The 22,898-nt window shown below is 31.0% G+C and overlaps 6 protein-coding genes across 12 annotated transcripts; 1 reads left to right on the top strand and 5 right to left on the bottom strand.

Moving 5' to 3' along the window:
* The first annotated feature begins 44 nt into the window (after positions 1–44).
* Positions 45–1,634, top strand: LOC124948688 (probable Ufm1-specific protease 1). The gene is made up of 4 exons (XM_047492661.1): positions 45–226; positions 334–496; positions 708–878; positions 971–1,634. The coding sequence occupies exons 2-4, from the start codon at positions 362–364 to the stop codon at positions 1,313–1,315; spliced, it is 651 nt and encodes a 216-aa protein (XP_047348617.1). The 5' UTR covers positions 45–226; positions 334–361; the 3' UTR covers positions 1,316–1,634.
* On the bottom strand, positions 1,273–16,208 carry LOC124948668 (dynein axonemal heavy chain 10). Of its 7 annotated transcripts, XM_047492586.1 has the most exons (39): positions 15,834–16,199; positions 15,457–15,729; positions 14,942–15,372; positions 14,216–14,379; positions 13,773–14,120; positions 13,242–13,633; positions 13,027–13,164; positions 12,745–12,935; positions 12,484–12,659; positions 12,156–12,409; positions 11,515–12,042; positions 11,241–11,399; positions 10,886–11,146; positions 10,502–10,756; positions 10,098–10,374; positions 9,686–9,963; positions 9,342–9,606; positions 9,045–9,259; positions 8,751–8,939; positions 8,472–8,663; positions 7,928–8,382; positions 7,642–7,837; positions 7,333–7,549; positions 6,916–7,228; positions 6,463–6,757; positions 5,887–6,347; positions 5,528–5,808; positions 5,275–5,429; positions 4,439–5,191; positions 4,029–4,367; positions 3,763–3,964; positions 3,534–3,676; positions 3,303–3,464; positions 2,886–3,189; positions 2,485–2,696; positions 2,234–2,401; positions 1,973–2,152; positions 1,722–1,868; positions 1,273–1,618 (listed from the first exon to the last, which is right to left on the bottom strand). In XM_047492586.1, exons 1-39 carry the CDS (start codon positions 16,059–16,061, stop codon positions 1,472–1,474), a joined length of 10,344 nt encoding a protein of 3,447 aa, XP_047348542.1. In that variant the 5' UTR covers positions 16,062–16,199; the 3' UTR covers positions 1,273–1,471. The 7 variants fall into 7 exon arrangements, 5 of the variants coding, with proteins under 5 accessions (XP_047348542.1, XP_047348541.1, XP_047348544.1 ...); XM_047492585.1 differs by having other exon boundaries at positions 7,642–8,382; XR_007100795.1 differs by having other exon boundaries at positions 1,476–1,618; positions 1,722–1,837; positions 7,642–8,382.
* Positions 16,209–16,220: 12 nt separating this feature from the next.
* Positions 16,221–18,483, bottom strand: LOC124948682 (dynein axonemal heavy chain 10-like). Its single transcript, XM_047492653.1, has 6 exons — positions 18,302–18,483; positions 17,868–18,100; positions 17,280–17,775; positions 16,996–17,183; positions 16,615–16,894; positions 16,221–16,470 (listed from the first exon to the last, which is right to left on the bottom strand). The coding sequence occupies exons 3-6, from the start codon at positions 17,451–17,453 to the stop codon at positions 16,222–16,224; spliced, it is 891 nt and encodes a 296-aa protein (XP_047348609.1). The 5' UTR covers positions 17,454–17,775; positions 17,868–18,100; positions 18,302–18,483; the 3' UTR covers position 16,221.
* Positions 18,448–19,767, bottom strand: LOC124948479 (dynein axonemal heavy chain 10-like). Its single transcript, XM_047492152.1, has 3 exons — positions 19,588–19,767; positions 18,899–19,494; positions 18,448–18,782 (listed from the first exon to the last, which is right to left on the bottom strand). Exons 1-3 carry the CDS (start codon positions 19,707–19,709, stop codon positions 18,448–18,450), a joined length of 1,053 nt encoding a protein of 350 aa, XP_047348108.1. The 5' UTR covers positions 19,710–19,767.
* A 122-nt stretch (positions 19,768–19,889) lies between these two features.
* On the bottom strand, positions 19,890–21,144 carry LOC124948681. The gene is made up of 4 exons (XM_047492652.1): positions 20,882–21,144; positions 20,500–20,780; positions 20,264–20,420; positions 19,890–20,191 (listed from the first exon to the last, which is right to left on the bottom strand). Exons 1-4 carry the CDS (start codon positions 21,086–21,088, stop codon positions 19,919–19,921), a joined length of 918 nt encoding a protein of 305 aa, XP_047348608.1. The 5' UTR covers positions 21,089–21,144; the 3' UTR covers positions 19,890–19,918.
* Positions 21,145–21,302: 158 nt separating this feature from the next.
* On the bottom strand, positions 21,303–22,769 carry LOC124948478. The gene is made up of 5 exons (XM_047492151.1): positions 22,583–22,769; positions 22,414–22,492; positions 22,189–22,333; positions 21,538–21,714; positions 21,303–21,385 (listed from the first exon to the last, which is right to left on the bottom strand). The coding sequence occupies exons 1-5, from the start codon at positions 22,681–22,683 to the stop codon at positions 21,303–21,305; spliced, it is 585 nt and encodes a 194-aa protein (XP_047348107.1). The 5' UTR covers positions 22,684–22,769.
* Positions 22,770–22,898: the final 129 nt, after the last annotated feature.

Genomic DNA, 22,898 nt, shown 5'->3' with positions numbered 1-22,898 from the left:
AAGTTTTAATGATTACATCCATAGACCTTATTAGTCTTAGATGGATTAATCCTATAACGTTTTTATTCACGTATTTTGGATGACGTTATCTCTGCTTGAGCATTTGTAAATGCATCCTAAGTATCCATCTATTCCATGGAACATCCGTATTCGTTACAGTTTATTGTCATTTTGAGTTCGTTTAAGAATTCCTGAGGAAAATCGAAAACGACGACTTTGAGGAAATGTATGTAATTCATAACAGATTGGTATAATTATTCTATTTTAATACTCCTATTTTAATTATATTCATTATACAAATATTTCGTTATTGTATATATATAACAAATATAGAAACCACGTGGTTTGTTATATCAGAAGGATGATTGTTGATTATTCGACTAATTTGTTAAAAAATATCCATGAAAGCCTTCCTACTTTCGGTACAGGCAAGAGTACGATTATACGAGGAATTTATGAATATTGGCATTATGGTTGTGATGGTTTTAATGATAGGGTAGATAATCTTAAATGTTATAATATATGTGTATTATGTGTGTGTATATATATATATATAAATATATATATATATATATATATATATATATATATATATATATATATATATATATATATATATATATATATATGATATAATCGAAACGCAATCACATAAATTATAGTATGTACAAAGAATAATATGTGTGTCTGAAGAATTTTTTATTTAGGGATGGGGTTGTGGATATAGAACATTGCAAACCATTTGTTCATGGATTATAATTAATAAGAATTTACAAGAAAAAGTTCCAAGTATACGAAAAATTCAAGAAACGCTTGTTACATTGGAGGATAAAGAGAAACCATTTATCGGGTCAAGAGATTGGATAGGATGCTTCGAAGTGAGTCTTCTATTAAAGATATAGTATTTTTTTTTACAAAATTTAGACATTTCTCTAATAAAAAAGTAATTTACTAGTTATTCAACTTATAGGTATGTCTTATTCTGGATAATTTGTATAACGTAAATAGTAAAATAGTTCACATTAGAAGTGGTCAAGAACTGTCAAAATATTTGCATATCATTAGACAACATTTCGAAGAATTTGGATGTCCAATTATGATGGGAGGAGATCAAGATTGTTCTAGTAAATGTATCATTGGTATGCATATTGGATTGAAAGAAGTCTATTTGTTAATCGTTGATCCGCACTTTATAGGTAAAGCTAAAAGCATAGAAGAATTAAAAAATAATCAATGGGTAAGATGGCAAAGTATTAGAGACTTTGTTTACAGTTCCTTTTACAATCTTTGTTTACCACAAATTAAGATAACTTGATATACAAATCTTTTTTATCTTCTTATTTATTTCTATTGTATATACTTTATAAGATTAATCATTATTGCAATAATTGATAAACAACATCTATTTTATGGATTATAGAATAAATTTTCGCATTTATAACAATCTATTACTTATTCTTATGAAATTAATTCAATCTGTATTAAGTAAAAGGCATACGCCTTGTAGAATCCAGTGTGAAATATGTTCCTCTGTTGAAAGATCTGCTTCAAATATCAAACCTTTACCCATTGGATTGCGTCTATTTGACGTTGTGTACACTGGAGTTTTTACTGTATTCTATATAAATTTATAATGAAAGAAAATAAAAAAGAAAAACAAAATATACACTCATCAGATTGAATTTTTTAAATCTGTAGTTTTTAACGTATCATAATTATACCTGAAGTTTGAGTCTATGAGCTTGAATTGGTATTACCAAAAGAATTGGCAATTCTTCAGTAAGAATTTTTGGATAAGATCTTTTAAGACAGTTTTCCTCTATATCCCATCGGGCTCCTTCCAAGTACAGACCATGTATGTAACAACCCTTTCATTTAAAATTTGACAGTTGACTTGTAATGTTCATACAATTACAATTGATTCATATAAATATTATTGATTCGTTCATTGTATAATAATTCATTGACATACTTGTTCAGGCCTTTCTTCTATAGCATCGACTCTGGTATATTTCGTTACGGTCGTATAAATAAGTGAATGATCTAACGGCCAATTATTTTTACGACACGTTATTTGTACTAGAGCCGCTAGATAAGTCTCTGGCACGTGCAACCCGGACAACCACATAACTACTGGCTCATTGATACCAGACTAAAAAACAATTTTTAATTTATATAAATACATGCTACATCGCTCATTATCGAATCGTTTACAAATCATATATCAGCAAACCCAATCTGTATATTGTATTATTCTCTTCTGAAAGTGATCCATCCAGTTGGCAAGATTTTTTCTTGTGTCTGGCGCTAGTTTGAGCCATTCTTTGGGTAAAACACCATTATAGAGAGCAATGGAAATATTATCAAGAGTGGAATCCATTCCTATTTCTCCAGCGATAGCCTGTAACAATTTTATTGGTTTATAAAATTTTTATATATTAATTTTGCAATTGCGCGTTTATTAAGTATATAAGTGATTATTACCTTTCGTAGCTGAGAAAGTGTCTTTGAAATTGTACTTATCAATTTATTCACCCTTTCTAATTCTTGAAAGAGCACAATTGTCGATGGGGTGATATCCACTCCAAAAGTTCTTCTTATTTTACTTAAATCAAATTCTAGGGGTATCCTTTCAAGAATTTCTTTTGCTATGTTATCTATAAATTCTTCTTTACTGATTCCCGTTATGCTAACAGCTATGATAAAAATATTTAATGGCATGGCTTATATTGCACTTGTCTAAAGGAGAATTATATTTATTTGGCACATAGCATTCTTATTATTGACATTCAGGACAAAAAAAAAAGCTTGTATTTTATTTTATTTCTACAATAATATAAATAGTTTTTTAAATCTGTAAGGATTTCTTTCTTATAGCTTTTTACCTGTTTGTGGCTGTAGCTCTATTAAATTGGCCCACAACTCTCTAGTAGCTTGAGTAAAGTAACCAATTTCTGCGTTAGAATGAAGACCAAAAACCGCTGGGGTATTAACCAAAGGTAATTCTTCGATGAAATTTAAATACTCGTCGTAATCCCCTTCTGGTGGTATGACATAATCAACGTAGTCGTCATAATAGAAATGAAAAGGTTGAAAGGTATCAAATAGGAAATCACCAAAAAATTCATTCATATAAGTCTCCGACACTCGACGATCATAACTGTCAGTTACTCTACCACCATACATTACCTGAAAGTTTTTATAATTCCGAATATCCTCACATAATGTTACAAATTTATTTAATCGTTTTACAATTATCTTCAAATAATTATTGATTTTAATTTCATTTAGATATTACTTACTTCTCCTATTAAGTATTTTAAACTTTTCCATGGTATTCTTGGATCATTAGACCTTAAAGCTTTGGTCAAGTAAGTCTCTAATATAGAAGTACATACATTAAAATCTGATTCGTTAAAATCATAATTTATATTCCATCCAATTTTATCATATTTTCTTCTTTCCTGTCCATTGTAAGGTTAAAAATGGATTATTTTAATTTATACATTACTATATAAAGTTATTTATATTACCTGTATAACCGCGTGATAGAATGCTAGTACATAAATAAGATGTTTATAGGCAGGATGATCACAATTTTCCAGAATCTGCGGTGGCATTTTCAGATAAGTATTTTGTAAATTAAGTTTTAAACCGTTTGGTGGCTCTGTAACAACTGAAAACAAAGATATACGAAGTAGCGTTATTTTTTATTCCAATTGATATAGAAATACAAAATATATTTCAAATAGAAAATTCAACCTTTTAAAGATTGTTGCAAAATCCCTATTGGAAAATTGGGAGTTGGATCAGTAGTAAGCCATAGGCGAAAATCAGGATGTGGTTTCTCTAGATTGTCTAAACGATTTTCTAATTCTTTGATGAAATTTAATAATAAATGACAATTTTGTAACATTAACCATTGTCCCCTGAATATAGCTGTTTCTAATAATTCTATTGCATTCTGAAGTAACGAATAATAATTATGGTGATGTGCAATATAATATTCGATGACAATTACAAGTTACCTTCTCTTGATTTTGACCAAGCGATAAGTATTTGAATTTTCCAACACCGAAACCATATCGTTCTGCCAGTTTCATTAGCTGAGAAGTAGGATCCGAACCAGGGCTTAAAATAAAAATGATTGGCATCATAGCAGTGGATTGTTCAAAAATTAAATCCAAGCTGATATGGGGTGGCGTTACATATTCTTCACCCATAACTTCGATTATATAATTAATGACGGCACGATAGACTCGATCCACACGAAAACATCGTATTAACATTAATTTTTCGAATGGCCTTAATACGGTGGAATAATTAGAAGGAAATTCTTGTAATTCTGGATCATCCATGTCATACCACTAAAATACATAAATAAACGATTGTATGTTACAATAGAATTGATCTTTTCTGAAGTGACTGAGGTGATTACATCTTTCCAGTGGTCACTATTTTTCGTAATGTCATCAGGTAGACTTGCAAAAGTTTCAGGAAAATCATTAGATAATTTCAATAGGTCTTCCCACCCACTGGTAGCTAGCCATGTAGTAGGGTTGACTCTACTTGATATCTTAGTAGTAACGCATCCTTTGATAAAAAAATCCAATTGTTGCGGTGTTATATTACCGACACTTCCTTCTATATCTATACAGATCTTGAATGAATAAAGAATCTTGTGCTTTTCAAATATTCCTGTACAACCATAATCATAAACATTTTTTGTCAATATTGGAATAATGTTATTAAGACGCCTGACCAAAGTTGGATCTGGTAAAGATTTTTTTAAAGAAAATACGAAAACTTCGACGTAGCTGTTCAAGGAATATTGATACATCCTATTCACCGTTGGCATTTTAGCTAAAACAAAAAATAAAATAGCCCCTCTTTTTGCTACTGGCCGATAACCGTCTCGTAATTTATTTAAATCAACCGCTGTGACTTCACCAAGAAATAGTTTCGTTGTTACTTCGCTAGCGCTCGATTTGGTATTTTCTAATGTTTCGATTAAGTCAATGTTATCCAGCATATTGCCCTGATTCATAGCGATTTCTCGTAAAAGACTGTCCTCTAATTGTTTGAGCAAATTTTTATTTTCACTTATTTCAGCTATAAGCCTTTCACGTTGTTCTTCGATATCTGGTCGTTCGGTCCTCACTACTACTGACAACAATTGATCTTCTAGACCCTATTTTCAATTGAATCTGATTATCGTCAAAGTTATCGTTTTTCCCCTTTTTTCTTTTTCTTAATAACCGCCTTTATACTTACGGCAGTAGTTACCGTGTAGTTTATGACAATGGCTTTCGAATAGACGGCAGGATTAAAGTCAGGATTCGACATTTTGGTCGTTAAGTATATGCGAAACCGTGGATCGTAATCGACTTCTTTAGAACCCAATATAACAAAGGTTCGTCCTGCTATCGCTGTAATACAATTTAAAATTAATCAGATAGACAATGCGCGCATCCTACAAACGGTAAACATTGTAAATGTTTAAATATTGTACATGTTTTGCTCTCACATTGAATGTTTTTCGATAAAACATTATATAGAACAGGATCGATTTCGTCAACATCTTGAAATAAAATTGGCAAACCATATTTTATTGCCAGTTCGACTTGTTTCAAAAAATCTGCATCGGCGAAAGAAATAATCTTCAAGTTTTTATTTCGCTCTTTTCTTTTAATCCACTCTAATGCTTGTTGCTGAGGATCAATGCACAATGGGAATCTTGAAGCTTTCAACGTTAGGATACCATTTTGTACGGAAAGCTCATCCGGCGGGAGCCCTTCCGAGGTCCATCTTGAAGATTAATAGCGCACGTTCGATTGGATATTATAATCGGTTTGGCCAAGTTAAAGAATATTTTTCTCAACTCACTTGCTGATCTCCACATCGTCGCTAAGCTGTGTCTGTATATTAAACGGTTGCGAAAGCGGTATCTTTCTTTCTATGATGCTTCTCAGCCAGTCATTGTAAATCATATTGTTTCTGAATTCGTATGAAAATGGCCCACAGTAGGCGAGAAATCCTGAAGAAAGGAGACTATTTCCAATTATCTTTTCTTCTTCCTCGTGTAACCCTTTCAGTTCTTTTTGCCAACGAATATTTTCCGACGAGAGACCGCCGATTAATTTGTCGGCGGCAATTAGCCTGCGTTGCAAAAGATTCGTTTCTTCTTGAAGTTTCTGTCTTTCCGCCATGGCAGATTCATATTTAATATTCAATTCTTTTATAATCGTTTCAATTCGTTTCAATTCCCGTTCTTCTTTTTCTAAAGCTCTTTGTGCCTTTTCAGATTCAATTTCTAGCATTTGGACCCTTTCTATTTTGGGTTTGACCTTAGGATAAATAAATAAAAAATATACCGTAATATTAAAAGGGAAGTTATATCGATGTAGATTTTTTTTTTTTTTTTTTTTTTTTTTTATGTCAACAAAAGAAGACTATATTTACTTCTCTGTAAACTGCGCAGTAATCTAACACAGCCAACACAAATTTATAAAGACCATATCCAGCTCTGCTAATTGACTCCATTTGATCCATCTTCGTGGACTTTCTTAAGTGTGCTCTGACAGCTTGTTGCTGTTTATGTGTAATCTGTTCACAATTCATTTCTTGTAGCAACCTTAAAAAACTTGGATCACTCATCATACCCTTTGCTCCTTTCCAAGATATATCCTTAACACCTCTTAATATGGCAACACATTCAGAAACAATTTGCACCGGCTTTGGAGGCGTGGCAAATGATCTAAATGAAGATGTAGATATAGGGGGAGAAAAGAAGAAAAAAAAATAAAAGTAAATAAATAAAGAAATAAAAATGAAAAAGAAGCTTAAAGAATTAGGAAAGGAAGTAGTAGTATTGAAATTAAAGGAATAGTTCCTAATATCTTATAAGAAAGAAACCTTATTTCGGTGATGTCCGATTTATCGAGTTCCCCAAGAGCCAATCTCGCAGCGTCTAAAGCGGGCTGAGCCGCAGTAAGAGCTGTTTTGGCTTCAGATTCTTCTTTGGCAATGATCTTTTTTTTCTCCTCAATTTCCCTTTGCTTATCCACACTTTGTTCTTTTTTCTCCATTGCAATATCCGTACTTTCACCAATCGAACTTAATAATTGTTCACAATTCTTCGTTTGGTCGGCTACTTTAACTCTTTGCACAGCCAAAATATCATTCAATTCGGCTAAAGTGATTGACGCTTCGTCGATCTTTTGTAAACCTGCATTATTAAATAATACTAATGAATAATAGTTTTTTGCTTAGGAGTTTTAAGCAACAAAGAAAATAAAATAAAAAGTAAATAGTATAGAAATTTATCGAGACCTCCGGACAGACGATCACATTGTGCATTAATATAATCTCTTTTTTCGATTAACAAACGCAAAAATGTATTTATAAAATCAAGATAATCTTTTGGTGTGACGTAATTTCTTCGTCTTAATGTCGTTAGAAAATCTGCGGTATATTGTCCAACGGACTTGTGAACGTGCACCATGTGTAACACTATGTCTTCTCTATATTCTTGCGGCAGATTTGGATTCTGAAGTTGGTTAATGAAGTTGGATAATGAAAGTTGGATAATGAAATTGATGTCTTCATGTTAACAAATACGAGTTCTATATTATAACGTACATCTCTTAAAGTAACATTAGCTACCGCTATCAGCGCCTGATCTGGCCATGGAAACATCCAATCTATGGTAGTACTGTTCACCAAACCAGGATAATTACGACAGCGTATTCTCAATAAATCACCAGCAGGATTCATAGATAAGGCAATGCATAAATTGCCGATACATGTCTTTTCAAAATATGCCCATACACTTTCCCTAAAAGAAACAAACAACATCATACTTGCGTGTTCTTTGTAATAAGTACCGAAGGAGAAAGTAAGAGTTGAAAGTTCATTTATATCTAACTTCGTAACATCAAAACCAGCCGTCAAAGCAGTATCTCTACACGAAGTGATAATAATATCCTTCTCTTCGTCGGTAAAAAGAGTAGCCACTAGACCCGTCATAAGCATATTATTGATCAATTCCAAAAAACTTTCATCTACGATGTGAGAAGCAGTGAACAAAAATACAATTTTCTTATTCTCGACGCCGATTATATTGTACAATCTCTTCAAATCATCGCGAAACATATTTTCATTGTATCCCCGACTTAAGTTGATCTCGAAGACTGGACAGTTAGCAGCGAACGAGGCAAGCCTTATCACTGACTGTTTCCCACTACCACTGGTGCCTACTACGAGGGCGTGGCCACGGTGCATCCTAAGAATACGATGAATTCTTGTAAGATGTTCTAACGCATCATTAAAAAGAACCATTTGCAATTTTGTAATATTCCTTTCGTTATATTCTTCGTAAATCTGCGCGAAGACAATTTATATTATTGTGAGTATATGAGTGAATATAATAGATATGAACTTTCATTAAGGTAGAAAAAGTGTTTAGTTACTTCCATAAGCAGATTATACACAGCTTCGTAATCTAACAGATCCTCATAATATCTTGGCTCTTCCTCATAACAGGCATTTCTAAAGTCTCCAAAGAGCAATGGATCCCTTAATGTGTACTCAATTAATGTAGGTTCTTCTTCCCAGGTATCCTTTATCTTGCTTGTTACCTCTTCTTTTATTAAATTCTGATCCTAAAGGATGAGCATACGTTGTGTAACGATTGCACTAGTCAATATTTTTAATTATAATTCATAGTAATAAAAGAAAAATGTGATTACATCCTCGGTTATTAATCTATCACATATGACTCTTGTAAATTCATTTCTCCAAAGCCGAACGAATCGGTCTGCAGTTGGAAAGTAATCTGGATGACTTTGAACTACACCTGCCATTATTCTTGAAATATCTCGCATATTGAAGATATAATGAAATTTTGACGGCGTGGGCAATAATTCCGTTAAAACTATCTGAAGTAAAAAATGTATTTGCTATTCCTCTCCATTCTTTTTAATAATTCACTATTCGACTATTAAATGCAAAATAATATATCTTAATATATATGTTATGATAACCTGATAAAGTTCCAACGTAATATGAACGATGTTATCTATAGTAGATTGTACTTCTTCTGAAAATATTTCTAGATGCCCATTTAAAATACTCTTATAAATATATTGAAGCGTTTGTTTCATAGGGAAAGTGACATTGTAAACTGAAAACATCGAAATGAATCGCGGATCGACCTCGTTTCTTCCACCACCTGGTTTCCCCATTGCGGCTAAGTAGCCTGTGATTTAATTACAAAAAATAAATAAATACAATATATAATAACTATATATTATTCATTAAATTAACTTGTTTTTTCTTACAAATGTCTTTTATATATTTCCAGTTTAGATCTTTTCCACGGCCGTAAAGGCCACCCCTTTCAAATAGTAACTTAAGAAATGCAATGGGTTGTTGAGTCCCATACGTGTCCACTATCGGCATATTCATATCATCCATGAAAATAATTAACTTTTTTCCTGGGGGTGGCCCATATATTTCTCTGGATCGTTTTTCCACAGCCGATTCAATATTTTTCTGCACGTCCATCGAAGTTGTTCTCGATGAGAAATTGATAGATAATTTGTTCTGTATCAACACGTTAAATAGTTTGATTGGTGTCAATTATGAAATACTTATAATATCAATGTTATATTAATATACTTGCATATTTTTCGGAATCGATGCGCCTTAAAAAATCGTGAATTATCGCCGTTTTGGAGGTACCAGTTTCACCAACCAAAAGTGTAGGCCTTTGTAGATTATTCATTAGAGTAATAAACCATATTGCTCGAAGTGTGTCTTCAGTTGGCACTAATATCTCCGAAAAGTTCTTTAGTCGATCGTGAATATACGAAGGTACAAGCCATTTCCATGGTATCCATATTTTCTTTTGCATGTCCAAAAAATATTCGTATAATGTATTGAATAGAATTGGAATAAATCCTGCACGTATATGTGTTACATCATATCGTCTTTATTTTATCCCTAGTTGTGTTATCTCATTGTTATGTTATTAGTTAAAACTCTATTGATATCGTACACAAGATATCAATAAAATTTTACAATAAAGTACTCACGTATCGTTGCTGGTTTTTCACTCGTATCTTCGACGAGCATAAAACCAGAAGTTTTTTTCATATAATCGTCGAAACTCTTTCTAGAATCCTCTATTAAAGAAGCTCCTAAGGAACAATAACATGACTGAATATACATAGCTTCTAGTTGATCCTCTCTGCTTGTAGTATATTCATAATGAACCGGCTGTTCATCTTGATCCATTAAATAAGACTTGCTTTCTACAATTTCCTCTTCAGCCTGTAGCAATCCATCGAATACGTATGCAAGTTGAATTACCTAAAAAGTACACAATAAGCAAAGATAGTAGAAGGGAATATAAAGATATGGTGCAAATATCAGAAATACAAATAACTTCCTCCCGAATGTACATATATTAATTAATATGTATTCATTAAGGTATTACCATGTTTAAACTCGTTTGAGATATAATCATGTGAAGCGGTTTTACTCTTTGCAATCCCAACATTCCTTCTATAATAAGATTAAGTGCCCCGTGTACATATTTTTCACACATTCGAGCAAGGAATTCTTGGTCCTTTTCATTTTTAGTTTTTATCCATTTGTCGATATATGGTTGATAACCCAAGTTTTTTGGATCTACATAAACCATACCAGCTCTTGACACAGTAGCGGGGGATGCATATTGCAAATCACCTACCTAAAAAAAAAAAAAGAAAAAAGAAAAAAAAAACAGGACGAAAATGTTATATACAAAATGTTTAATATCACATACTTATCTATACAGCATATAATATAGAATATAATGAGAAAATAATAATTTGATTACCTCAAAAAGAAGATTACAATGGTTTTGTAGTTTTATCCTTTCTTGATTAGGCAAAGTCAAAAGTTTGTTGTCATCCATTACTGAATTCATATTCTCAATCCACAATGCATCGACATCCCCATCAAATAATATGTATTTTTTTTCTTCTTGTTCGGAATCAAGAGCTTTATTGACTTCGCGAAAAATATTACTAAGAAGACCATCCGTCCATTCGCGTGTTATTGGATCTAGTATACCGTATAACTCAATCACAGTGCATGCCTTCAAAAAGATGTATTTATTATTTGAAATATGAAGCCAATAAAAATGCGCGCGCCCCCCCCCCCCCGCCACACACACACACACACACACACACCTTTGGATTTAAGATGTAAAGCTTGGTGCGAATATTCAAGTAAGTTTGGGCCATACATAATATTTCGATAATAACAGTTTTTCCACCTCCTGTAGGACCAACAACCATTGTTGAATGTCTACCCATCATGACTTCATAAAGTTGAATAATTTTTTCAACCTAATATAATTAGCAAAATTATTATAAATCGTTCAAAGCATAAAGAAAAAATGCTGTCAGTTGAAAAAAAGAATAAATAAATGACCATTAGTAATAATGATAGGCGCACACATACTTGTTCGTTTAAAACAATATAATTATTTTCTTCCAACATCATGATCACAGCTTTATTAAAGTTTGGATATTCTATTCTGGGACAGTCAAGATCAGGAAATAAGTCTTTAATGAGACCCAAAAATAACGGTACATCGTCATATATAAATTTAGGAAGATTCATATCCCTGAGAGCTCTCATTAAGACAAGATTCTCTGCTAAATCGCCAGATGTTCTTTTTAATTGTCCAGCCATATTAAGTACAGATTTCATAGCTCTTAACCCAAAATCATAATGTGTTTGTTTGCTAAGTTGTTCTTCTGCCAATTTGTGTAAAACAGTCATCTTTTTCGCTAGAACTTTGGCCGTTAGGAAACCAGCACTGAAGAGTTTGATTTGACAAATCAATTCATTATCTGGCACTACACATACTACCGGTCTGAAGAGGGCCTTAACGGATTCTGGTAATTCCGTTCGACCAGCATATCCAGGATTCATAGTAATAAATATGCCCACTTTTGTATCCAAGGGAATATCATAACCTTCGAACTATCAAATAAAATATATCGATGAAATTTTTTCTATGAAACTTTTATAATTCTAAACTAAATTCAATGCCATCTTATGGCTATAAAATATAAAATATACATTGAAATACACACCATGAAATATTTACTTCTCATTTGCAATGCCGAGCGTATAGTTTGTAGTTGGGTCGATATAACAGATAATACAGAAATATCAATGCGATTAAATTCATCGAAACAGCCCCATGCTCCACACTGAACTAGTCCACCCAATGTTTTTCCTATTGCAACATAATCCATTCCCTCTCCACAATTTGTAACAAGACATAATAGACCTATGGCTTTGGCTAAATCTTTTGTTGTTTCAGTTTTTCCAGTACCAGCAGGACCTTTAAAAGGAAAAAAATAGTATTATATAATAACATTAATGTGATTCAAGAACAAAATATTGATGTATATTTACCAGCAGGTGCACCACCCAATTGCATTGACAATGCTTGAGTAAGGGTTAAATATATCCTATCTGTTAAAGGTGTCACTACTAATCGTCCATTAAGACCCATATATTCATATCCATATTCGAAAGATCCCGTACATTGATTTATCCACATATTGTCAAGATCGTGTACCCAGTAAAATCTAAGCTCAAAAGATAACATGCATATACATAGAAGCACAACGTGCATCACATAAAGATAATATATAATACATTATTGATTTGAACCTTAACTGACTTTCCCATTCGAACTCCACTGCGTCTATAATATTATCTCTCACAAAACCTTCAACTATGTCACGCATGTGTACATCAATCGTTAATAAGGCATCCAATTTTTTTCTATCATTATTTGTAAGCAAATCACCTCCCATTAGGGATATCACTTCATCAAGTTGATTGTTCAGTTGTTGCAGATACTAAAAGTAAGAAAAAATTGATCAATGATCAATAGAATTGATTATATCAAAGAAGCATATCCTAAGAAAGAAAAGCTAAATGTAAAAGTACTTCTTTCATAGCTTGTTTCTTTCCCATCGATATTTTATTGAAAACATTTTCCACTTCAGCAGTCCACCAGATTTGATCAGCAGCAAGTATCATCATTCCTTGAAAATCCAATATCCATTCAGATCTTGGACGTCTAATCTGATTAGAAGTGATAATGAAAAGCAAATCTTATTAAATAACATAAAAATTAATAAATGAACGTTTTGCTTCCTTACTTTTCCATAATCGTAGACTGCTTTTTTTGTTAAATATCGATTAGATGCTTTCATTTCATTCAAAACCAAAACCATCCAGTTTTCTATATTTCCTTCAGCAAGCACAGAATTCTTAAATTCCATGATCTCTTTTTCGCATGATACAAGGGCAGTAACTATAGTTCTTTTTTTTTCATCTAAAGTTAGATTTAACTTATCTAAGTTATCAAACATTTTGCCAATATGTTCTTGAATCACTGATGGATTACTGCTACCAAGAATGCTCAGTAATTCATCATCACTGATGAAACTAAACCTTGGAAAAATAATTCGTTTGCTGTTCAAATAATCAGTCAGTGACTTCTGACATCTATCAAGCCCAGCAATCATGGACATAAATTCATCCTTTCTTCCTGAATAGAGATAAAAGATAATTGAATCAACAATGAATTATTTCATATATATTTACTACATATTGATCAAAAATTTGGTAAATAAAATTATTATTTTGTATATTGTTTAATAAGAAGGATTTATTTGTATGATCCTTGCCTTGAACGGTACAGCAATCATGGACATTTAATTTCCTTGCAGTATCAGTCATAATCTTTCTGTATGCTTTGTCAATATCATCAAATTTTCTGGCCTCGTCTGGAAGTTGTAATCGAATATCGCCTCCCACAAAAATACCCTCCAAATACAGCCACTTTCGTTGAAGTTCTATCCATAGTTCCAATACTTCTGATATCGTATGCATAGTAATTTCCCATTTCTGAACTATATTAAGGAAGGGTCCAATAAATTGTGAGCCTGCCATACTGCTCACATTCAACATATTATCTTCTAAAATTTGATTAAGCTCTTCAATGGGACCGAGAACGAATCCACGATCTTCAAATCCTTAAAAAATTATTTCATTTTATTAGCATGTCAAATTGCTACATTTTTTGTCCCTTCATATACGAGTGTATATATATATATATATATTCAACTACCTTTAAAATGTGGTATTACGGTAAATTCCGTGCTTTTCCAAATGTCTGCTATTTCTTTTACTCCCTTTTCTATTGCTAATTCCTTCACAGCATTTGTCACTATGCTCTGCGCTATCTCCTGATACTTTCCCAAATCCATGGCAAACATATTTTCTAATGTAAACCTTAAAACATAAGAGATATTAGAGTATATACATTAAACTCTATTTGACGTTTTTCCAATTAAATGATCTAACTCACCCTTCCATTAAACCAATCTTTTGGTCACTCATATTTTAATGTATATTAAGAAAAAAAAAAACGCACGCGCGCGTCTGTGTTGATCTCTTTAATACTTAATAAGCTTAATTATTGTTTGCAGTTATCTTATTTAATGTCTATTTAGTACTATTATAGAACGGAAGTATTAGAAATCACTACCACTGTAAAAGTTAACAAATAATCTTAAAGAAAAAAGAAAAAAGAAAGTTTCTTTTAATATCAAACTTTCGCCCTTTCCTAATAATTCTAAAAAATAACACATATACATTTATATTACTACAGAATTCAATAGTTATAGAAATTATTATGTATTATAAATAATATGATAATAACTCTAAGTACCTATATAAATTTACATCATAATAATCAACTAACTATGATAATAACCATCTAAAAACTTTGTACAGATTTACATAATGAATGGTATTTCCTTGAAAAAATTATTGATACTAATTATTCGCGCACCTATCTGGGTTCATATCAAAGTATTGTCCAGTTTTTTTCATTAAATCCATCCAATGTCTTTCACGCATTGCTTCGTTTTTCAGCTCAACAAATAATGGCACAGAATTTTTGAAGTTTCTCATATTAATTTCCAAAGTTTGTCCAACGTCTAGTTTTTTAACTGCTTTGGGGAATCTTTGAAACTGTTTGATGAAGTATTCCATGCCATCAAGTAATAGTTGTGGGTTCAAATTTACCCACAATGTCTGAGCCCATTCGCTCCTAGCACTCTTTTGATCTTTATATAAAGCATATAACTTTTCCATGCCTTCGTAGTCTTCCTTGACTTTCACGAATTTTGAATAATCAGCTGGATCAAGATCAAATAAAATCTGAGAATTGACCAAATTACGTCGCTTTTCATCATATTTTTCTATTAATTTTCCATATTCCTAGAAAAATAAAAATCCATTTATAACAATAAACAATATTGTATCTTAATATACACACTAAATGAAACATTTATTCAGACATACAATCATCTTTTGTACACCGAGATCAAGATCATCTCTCACACTCCCTGGACCATTATTTTTGAAATCTTCAACGAATTTTACAAGTTCTTCATCAAATTCTACCATTTGATCTTGAATCATTTCGGCAAATTTCTCCCTAGTAGTTATTATCGTTGAAGCTCTATAAAGAGCTCCAAGGTACAAAGATTCCCAATCAGTTTGAAGTTCATAAGCCATCTTTTCATCCATTTCTGAATATACTATTCCGTGCGCATGTAGGGTTTTGAAAGTTTCCTAAAAAACAAAACAGAAGAAGAAATCACATTGATAAATAAGTAAAAAGTATGATAACTGTTTATTTACCAATCAACAAAATTTTACGAAAAAAATTTACAAACCTGATATGACATATATTGTACTTCTGCCTGAATTGCCATTTTTTTAATATCAGAAATTGCTTGCATAATCATTGTAAAACGTTCTAGTCCGGTGATTATCAATTCAACTTTGTCGCGGTATTGTTCGATTAATTCTTTAAACTCGTTCATTTCTTTAATGGTATCGACAAGAAGAAAATTACCAAGTACTTGCTTCCATTCCACTGCATGTTGTTCTATACCTCTCATTAATGGTTTTAAATTGATCCTTGGGATCGAAGATTATCGTAAAATCGTTGAGGGAAAATGTTATAGAAGTAAAAAGTATTGAAAGTAACTCACCACTGATAGTTACGAATAAATGCTAAAGAAAAACTAATAGATGATATTGAGATTATATTAAAGAAGTTTACCGTATGCTAAATATGTCGATATTATGTGCCATATCATCAAGCTCTTCTAAAATACCACCATAAAATGTAAACTTTTCATCATATTGTCGAAGCGTGGGTTTAGTGGATGCAAACTTTTCCCCAGCTACAATTTTATCAAAAGTCCAAAGATTAGAATACTTTTTCCATTTTTGTAAGTATCTCGAGCAATCAACGGATATTTTATAAGTAGTGTCCTGAATTGCTATTATAAGATCATTAATCATCTAAAACATATATATTATCTTCTATACGTCTATGTTCTGTATATCAACGTAAATTAATATATTTATTTTAATACACTATAATTTTAATAATATTAAATGCATTGTGTCCTCTCTTTATATTGTATTGGATACTAATTAAATTACTTGTATACTCATCACATCTTCAAAGAAAGAAACTGTAAAGAAGTCGTTTGAGGAATCTTTCCTTTGCGGTTTACACTCTAAGCAAGTACCATTCATCCATCTGGGAAATCCTTTTAATCTCTCTAATAGATTCAAAACGTCGTTTAAAATAATATTATTAATTTCATTTGGTGACGGTCTCAAGATGACCTCCGATGCTACTAATACAGCATCCACTTGAAACATCACATTATTACCAGACAACATCTTGTTTAGAAACTCCATATTGTTTATCATACATCTAAAAAATAATAAATGAATATTTATGCGTATAATTTGATTCTAAACGGTGTAATAAAAATAATAACAAAAAAATATATATATATATATATGAATACATACGTTGTAAGCGCTACAAATACACTCTTTTCATATTTTTCATAATATAGGCGCATTGTTGAACTCTTTCCAGTAGACGTTCCTTCTACTAAACTCTCAATTTTCAACAGCATAGGACTTACGGATTTATATGCCCTTGACATTGCACCAATTAATTCTTTTCTGTGAGATTCTATATTTATAAAAAATGTCTGTCCAAGAAAAGTTTATTATTATATTTCGAATAAAATGTTATATATGTAATTTGATATAATTAAGATATACTTTATAAAATAATAATACTCAACCTTGCAAGGTAATAAACTTTCATTGACATTGTTTGATTCTGATACATCAGAACTTAGAGACACTAAATTATAACTCTGCATTTTAGATTCAATTCTTTCATCCAATTCTTTTTTTAACTGATTAAGCTGTTCAACGATAGATTTTAAATTTTTCAATAAATTTTCACATGACATAGCATAATCTGTTATATTCAAAGAATTCCAATTAAATCGTATAATGCCAGGTTGAATATGTTTTTCAATAATAAGAAGCGTCTTCTTTAGTAATTGAATCTATAATCAATATTTGATAAAGAATGTTTGGCAAACTATTATTGAAGTATCTCCAATTGGACGCATCACATACATCAGGCTTGTCTAACTTATTGATGATCATGTTATATTCATTTATCATCTTTTCTATCATCTCAATGTCTGCCCTTAGTCGATTTTTCTGAATACCAGTATTTCTTATAACATCAGGTAAATTAAATCCTAATTGTTCCATCAATTCTGCCTATTTCGAAGATAAGGATATTAATTAATTTGCATTAAACTCTTATATTTATTTCTATTAATTAATAGCCCAATAAATTCATCAATATTTACCTCGCGAATTATTTCAAAAATCTCCCAATTGAAGTTTATTTCAAGGTGTAATTGATACTCGATCAAAATAGAATCTTGCATAAATTCAATGTAGTTTAGTTTTTGAGTGTTAACAATTTGTTTGTCCTGCAAGGAAATAGCAGAAGCCATTTTCTGATCTCTCTGCGAGTAAATCGATCGAACAGCTCCTTTGACCGATATCACTTTAGATCCACCAATCGAACTGATTGTATCTATAATATAAAATTATTATCGTAGTACCAATGTGTGTGTGTGTGTGTGTGTGTGTGTGTGTGTGTGTGTGTGCGCGCGCGCGTGTGGTGAATAAAAATAGAAAGAGAGAAAAAGAAAGAAAGTAAGAAACGTGTGTTTATAAACACTCAATCTAACTATAAATGAAATTGTGGGTAAAGTGATTTTTATTAAGAATCTACCAATGCTTGGTTTTGATATCAAATATTCCTTCCCTTTTAACCTTTTAGATGAGCGAATGACGCTGAGATCATTTTTCGAAATTAATTTTCGTTCATCTGGAAACGATAGTAAGCGACTACAGATAAGATGATTAAGAAATAATATTTTAAATTATAATAAAATCAAGATGGAATTTTTGAAAACCTTCTTCATACTCCACCATTTGTACTACTTTTAATACATTACTCTTCATAATGTTCGTAATAGTTTCTTCAGCTTTGTGTACCCAACTATTGAACTTAATTTCTTCGAAAGCCTTCAATTGTTTACCTATATCAAGATATTGACTGAAACTCATAAGCTTCAATTCATTATGTTTTAATTCTTGTATGTTCTGAAAATATAACACTGGTCCTCTAAGGCAATAAAACAATTGTCTCGCCCAAAAAATTGCTCCTGCCATTGGTGGATGGTACATCAGTAAAGGAGGATTTCGTTTACCTAAAAACATCGATTATATTATAATAAAAGTTTGTACATCGTGTTATATTTACATCTGTAAACGCGTTATATTTCTAATAATTAATTATTTTAATAGAAGATTTAATATGTCTTACCTCTGTTGTATATATTTTCCACAGAGCCTATTTCTTTACTGAATTGTTGCATAGTGATTTCGAATTTACTAGATAAAATTTCCCGTATAGTAGCTCTAGTCTTTCTATCCTTGAATTTGAAAAGCATTTTTAGCCCATCCTTTGCATTGATAAGAACATTAAAACATTCGTCAATAAAAAATTTCGCATCATTTTCTAGATAAGAAACTTCGGCGTTAAAACGCGACATCGTTGCTTCCCAATTTTCTTTATTGAAAGGACTGAAGACATCGAAATCAGCCAATTTAAATGGTGCTAATAATAATCCAATTCGTTTTATAATTGTATCAATATGTGCTGGCTCATAAATAATTGATTTCAGATCTACGCCAAATATATTGTAAAAATCTTGAAGAACATTGGCTATGGTATTAAAATCATTACAAACGCCGGCTATGTATTCTGTTTCTTGAAAAAGATGTCTTTGATCGAATTCCCAACGTGCACCCTTTCCTGATTCTTCAATATCATCTCTTGTTTTTAAATACGATTTTTTCCAATTTTTCATCATTTCATACGCATCTTTGGATTTTTGTGAAACAATTTCTAATGGATTGCTAAAAATATAATTTCAATCACTTATTATATCATTTAATAACCAATGAAATCAATGAAAAATAAAGTGTAATTAATAATATTGATTTACTTACTTAAATAACTTGTTGATTGATAAATTTTTTTTGATGTTTTGACAAAGCTGCCATGAAATTCTTTCAAATAAGGATATCATTTTCTCTTCAGAAGAATAATAAGATGATAATATCCAAATCATTTTCAATCCATTTGTCAGAGAGGGAATACCATCGTTAATTTGTTTATATTGGTCTGTGTAACTTATCAACTATTAATAGTAAATTATATATTTTGAAATAATAATTTCTAGATCAGTCTATATAAGTTTATTATGTTTATTATGTTTATTATGTTATAGTTAAATTCATTACTTTGTTCGTGCCTATTTGCATAGATCAGGATAAAATTCTATTTTACCTCGAAATGTCTTTTGATAGTGGAGAGAAATTTTGTATTATCTTGAGCTTCATTATAATAATTCCAAAGTTCCTCTTTAAAATGATTAAAAATTGTAGCTATATGTGATACAGTCATATTCAATAATTTTATCATTTTTTTGATAATAGGATTTTTCAACTGTTCAACGATAACAGACAGTCCTGTCTGACGCTCGCGCCAATAAAGATATTCAGCAATTGGTCCTTTATCTTCGGGTACCTTATCAGTGTACGATTCTAATACCTAAAATTAATGTATCCATCTATATATTGAAATACACAATCTTCTGATGTATTTCTATAATAAAATATATACCTGCTGTATACGATCTCCCCAAGACGTGATTGCATCTTCTAATTGGTTAATGATATATTTATTATTTAATATATCTACATCCGACAGAGTAGTATCTTCTAATTCAGTAATCGTAGGTATTGTTAATAGGATATCAGTTCCTATATGTTGCAAGGTCCTAGAAGCATTAAATGCAAAAATATAAATACATTGTTTTTAATTCAAAATGTTAACATAATTTTCTCTTTAATATTAACCATTCTACATTAGCTGATAGCTTGTCCAAGTATTCTAATATATCCCTTTTACTCTGCCCTATTTCAATTTCTTCGTGTACCGTCTCTTGGTAGTCGATAGTTGAAATCGTCAATGTGCTACGTGGTTTTACGGGCTTTTTAATTAATGTACCTTCAACTTCCATATCATCGTGAAAATCATTTATTTCATCTTCTACCACGTCTTTTGCAGTTTCCTTTATCCTCTTTGAAAGCAAAAGAGATACCCGTCGAAAATCCGATGGTCTTCTATATATGGACCTCTATTTTCAAATAAATAAACTGTTTAAAATTATATGGATCAAAACTTATATTATTTATAAATTTTAGGACGGTAACGGACAATATATCACAGCATAAAAACCTTAGATTCGATAATCTCAGCTAGAGTAGATGAAGCTCTCGCTACATCCGAAGGTACTTCATAAGATTCTTCAATTTTATAGTATTTTCCAAAATGAGGACCTCTAAACTGTGTATTAACCAAAGGTTTAAATACTTGAACAAGTAATGTGTTTAAAGATGCTAAAAAGTGTCCATTGATAGAACCAACTATCATACAGCTTGGCATTTGATCAAGACATTCTTCGTACGTTTCAAAAGCAGGTACTGCTTCTTCGTTTGTTCTCATAAAGTAAAAAAAGTTCAAATTTTTAAGATCAAAATTTTTTGCATCAATTTCTCCGCATATAATGTGAATAATTGGCTTTTTCGTTTCTTTCTCCACCATTCTCTGTAATAAGAAACACTTATTGTAGCATTATCATCGCAATTGAAAATAATGTTCATTTTTTATTGCGACGTAATATTACCTTTGTTAAGATATATTTATCTTCTTCACCAATCGGTGGAACAAAACCTGGAATATCTAAAAAATGACCGTACGTTACACCTTACATAGGAATAGTTTACACAATGAACTTGAAAATATTTCATTAATATTATTACCAATTCCATCATCTCTGGACTGATCTTTCCTTATTGAATAAATTGAAATATCGCTATTTGCTTTTATTAAACTTTCCTCCTCTTCGTCCTCTATTTCTTGTTCGCTGGATGTGGATTCTATACTCGATTCAAAACTCATAGAAGATAATTTAATTTGATTTCTAATTGAATTAGTTTTAGTATTTTTACCTTTCATTAGTTTCCATTTTTTCTTCTTCTTCTTTTCGACGATCGATTTTTCAACTTTTCCTAACATTCAAGAAAATCATTGCTATTATACTAACTTAATTTAATACCTTTCAAAATTTTATATATGTAAGATAATTGAAACGCATATGATTTATCGCTCATAGGCTCCATTTTAATTTAAAAATACCATTTGTTTGCTACCATGAATTATAGCCATTAATAGATAAATGTATATATTTTTAAGGACCTTTTTTAAAATAAAATAAGATTAAAAAATAATTAAGCTCAAGTAGAGTTTAGCGAAAAAAAAAAAAAAAAAAAAAAAAAAGAATTATTAAAGAATTTTCTTTGCAAATATATCTTTTACTAGGAGCACTTTTTGTCGATCAATTTTTTGTTTTATATTACGACACAAAAGTGCAATCAAAATGAGATTATTTTGGGCTATCGACCTGTAATATATTTGTGTAAAGATATAATTTATAAGATAAATGATCTTTATTTGGTAAGAGACAGAATAACTATATTACTCACTTTCCCAAACTACTATTTCCTCTTGAACCGTTTCTATTGAATATGTTTTGTAAAAGAAAATTATCTTCCTTTCGAGAGTTGTAATCGAATATAAATCATGACTTAAAAACTTTATCAATTTTTCCTCAAAATATCTATTGTTTGCCTGATAAACGAATGAAAAACGAATGTCATCTTATAACGATTCTAATTAATAAATTATTTTTACGTACAACAATATATTACCTGTATGAGTTTATCAAAGAGATATTGATGATCAGATAGCCCTAAGAACTGTAACACCCGTTCTCTAATCCAAATAATACTGCAAAATGATTCGGTAAATATAAATTTGATGGGTAAATATAATTATTCGTGGACTATCAATATAACGTTTATAAAAAATGTGTATTACCGATTATCCAATTCTAAAAATTCAGTTCGCGCATCATAAATCTTTCCTTCGTCTTCTTCTTCGAAATTATTTTGCAAAGATTCATTAATGATCGTTGACATATTTCTATATCCTATCAAATATATATCGGATCGTGAAAAATAGCTTATAAAGAAAATATTCCGAATTCTTAATTTTCCTTCTAAAAATCGTCATGATCCCAACAAACTTACCGTAACGTACGCAGCCGCTTCCTTTCTTCTATTTTTAAGTCGAACTCAATCGTAATAGTGACAAATTTCAGCTGATATAAAATTTATATGGCGACCGAGTTTTC

The sequence above is a fragment of the Vespa velutina genome, chromosome 4 (genome assembly GCF_912470025.1).
Source record: "Vespa velutina chromosome 4, iVesVel2.1, whole genome shotgun sequence".
Taxonomy (NCBI): domain Eukaryota; kingdom Metazoa; phylum Arthropoda; class Insecta; order Hymenoptera; family Vespidae; genus Vespa; species Vespa velutina.
The sequence above is the reverse complement of the archived record's forward strand: the minus strand, read 5'-3'. Positions and strand labels throughout refer to the sequence as shown.

Excerpts from the sequence above, each read along its gene's own strand:
- LOC124948478 (XM_047492151.1), bottom strand. The coding sequence starts at position 22,683 with ATGTCAACGATCATTAATGAATCTTTGCAAAATAATTTCGAAGAAGAA. Across the intron at positions 22,493-22,582 it reads TTTTTAGAATTGGATAATCG|TATTATTTGGATTAGAGAAC; the intron begins GTAATACACATT and ends ATCATTTTGCAG. Across the intron at positions 22,334-22,413 it reads TCTTTGATAAACTCATACAG|GCAAACAATAGATATTTTGA; the intron begins GTAATATATTGT and ends TTCGTTTATCAG.
- LOC124948668 (XM_047492585.1), bottom strand. The coding sequence starts at position 16,061 with ATGAGAGGTATAGAACAACATGCAGTGGAATGGAAGCAAGTACTTGGT. Across the intron at positions 8,383-8,471 it reads TGTATAATCTGCTTATGGAA|ATTTACGAAGAATATAACGA; the intron begins GTAACTAAACAC and ends GTCTTCGCGCAG. Across the intron at positions 3,965-4,028 it reads TTGGTCAAAATCAAGAGAAG|AATGCAATAGAATTATTAGA; the intron begins GTAACTTGTAAT and ends TCGTTACTTCAG.
- LOC124948682 (XM_047492653.1), bottom strand. The coding sequence starts at position 17,453 with ATGTCATGTGAAAATTTATTGAAAAATTTAAAATCTATCGTTGAACAG. Across the intron at positions 17,184-17,279 it reads AAAGTTTATTACCTTGCAAG|ACATTTTTTATAAATATAGA; the intron begins GTTGAGTATTAT and ends TTTCTTGGACAG. Across the intron at positions 16,471-16,614 it reads AAGATGTGATGAGTATACAA|ATGATTAATGATCTTATAAT; the intron begins GTAATTTAATTA and ends TATATGTTTTAG.
- LOC124948479 (XM_047492152.1), bottom strand. The coding sequence starts at position 19,709 with ATGATTTGGATATTATCATCTTATTATTCTTCTGAAGAGAAAATGATA. Across the intron at positions 19,495-19,587 it reads TCAATCAACAAGTTATTTAA|CAATCCATTAGAAATTGTTT; the intron begins GTAAGTAAATCA and ends TTATATTTTTAG. Across the intron at positions 18,783-18,898 it reads GGAAAATATATACAACAGAG|GTAAACGAAATCCTCCTTTA; the intron begins GTAAGACATATT and ends CGATGTTTTTAG.
- LOC124948681 (XM_047492652.1), bottom strand. The coding sequence starts at position 21,088 with ATGCCAAGCTGTATGATAGTTGGTTCTATCAATGGACACTTTTTAGCA. Across the intron at positions 20,421-20,499 it reads CTATCAGCTAATGTAGAATG|GACCTTGCAACATATAGGAA; the intron begins GTTAATATTAAA and ends TAATGCTTCTAG. Across the intron at positions 20,192-20,263 it reads GGGGAGATCGTATACAGCAG|GTATTAGAATCGTACACTGA; the intron begins GTATATATTTTA and ends CATTAATTTTAG.
- LOC124948688 (XM_047492661.1), top strand. The coding sequence starts at position 362 with ATGATTGTTGATTATTCGACTAATTTGTTAAAAAATATCCATGAAAGC. Across the intron at positions 497-707 it reads GTGATGGTTTTAATGATAGG|GGATGGGGTTGTGGATATAG; the intron begins GTAGATAATCTT and ends TTTTTTATTTAG. Across the intron at positions 879-970 it reads ATTGGATAGGATGCTTCGAA|GTATGTCTTATTCTGGATAA; the intron begins GTGAGTCTTCTA and ends TTCAACTTATAG.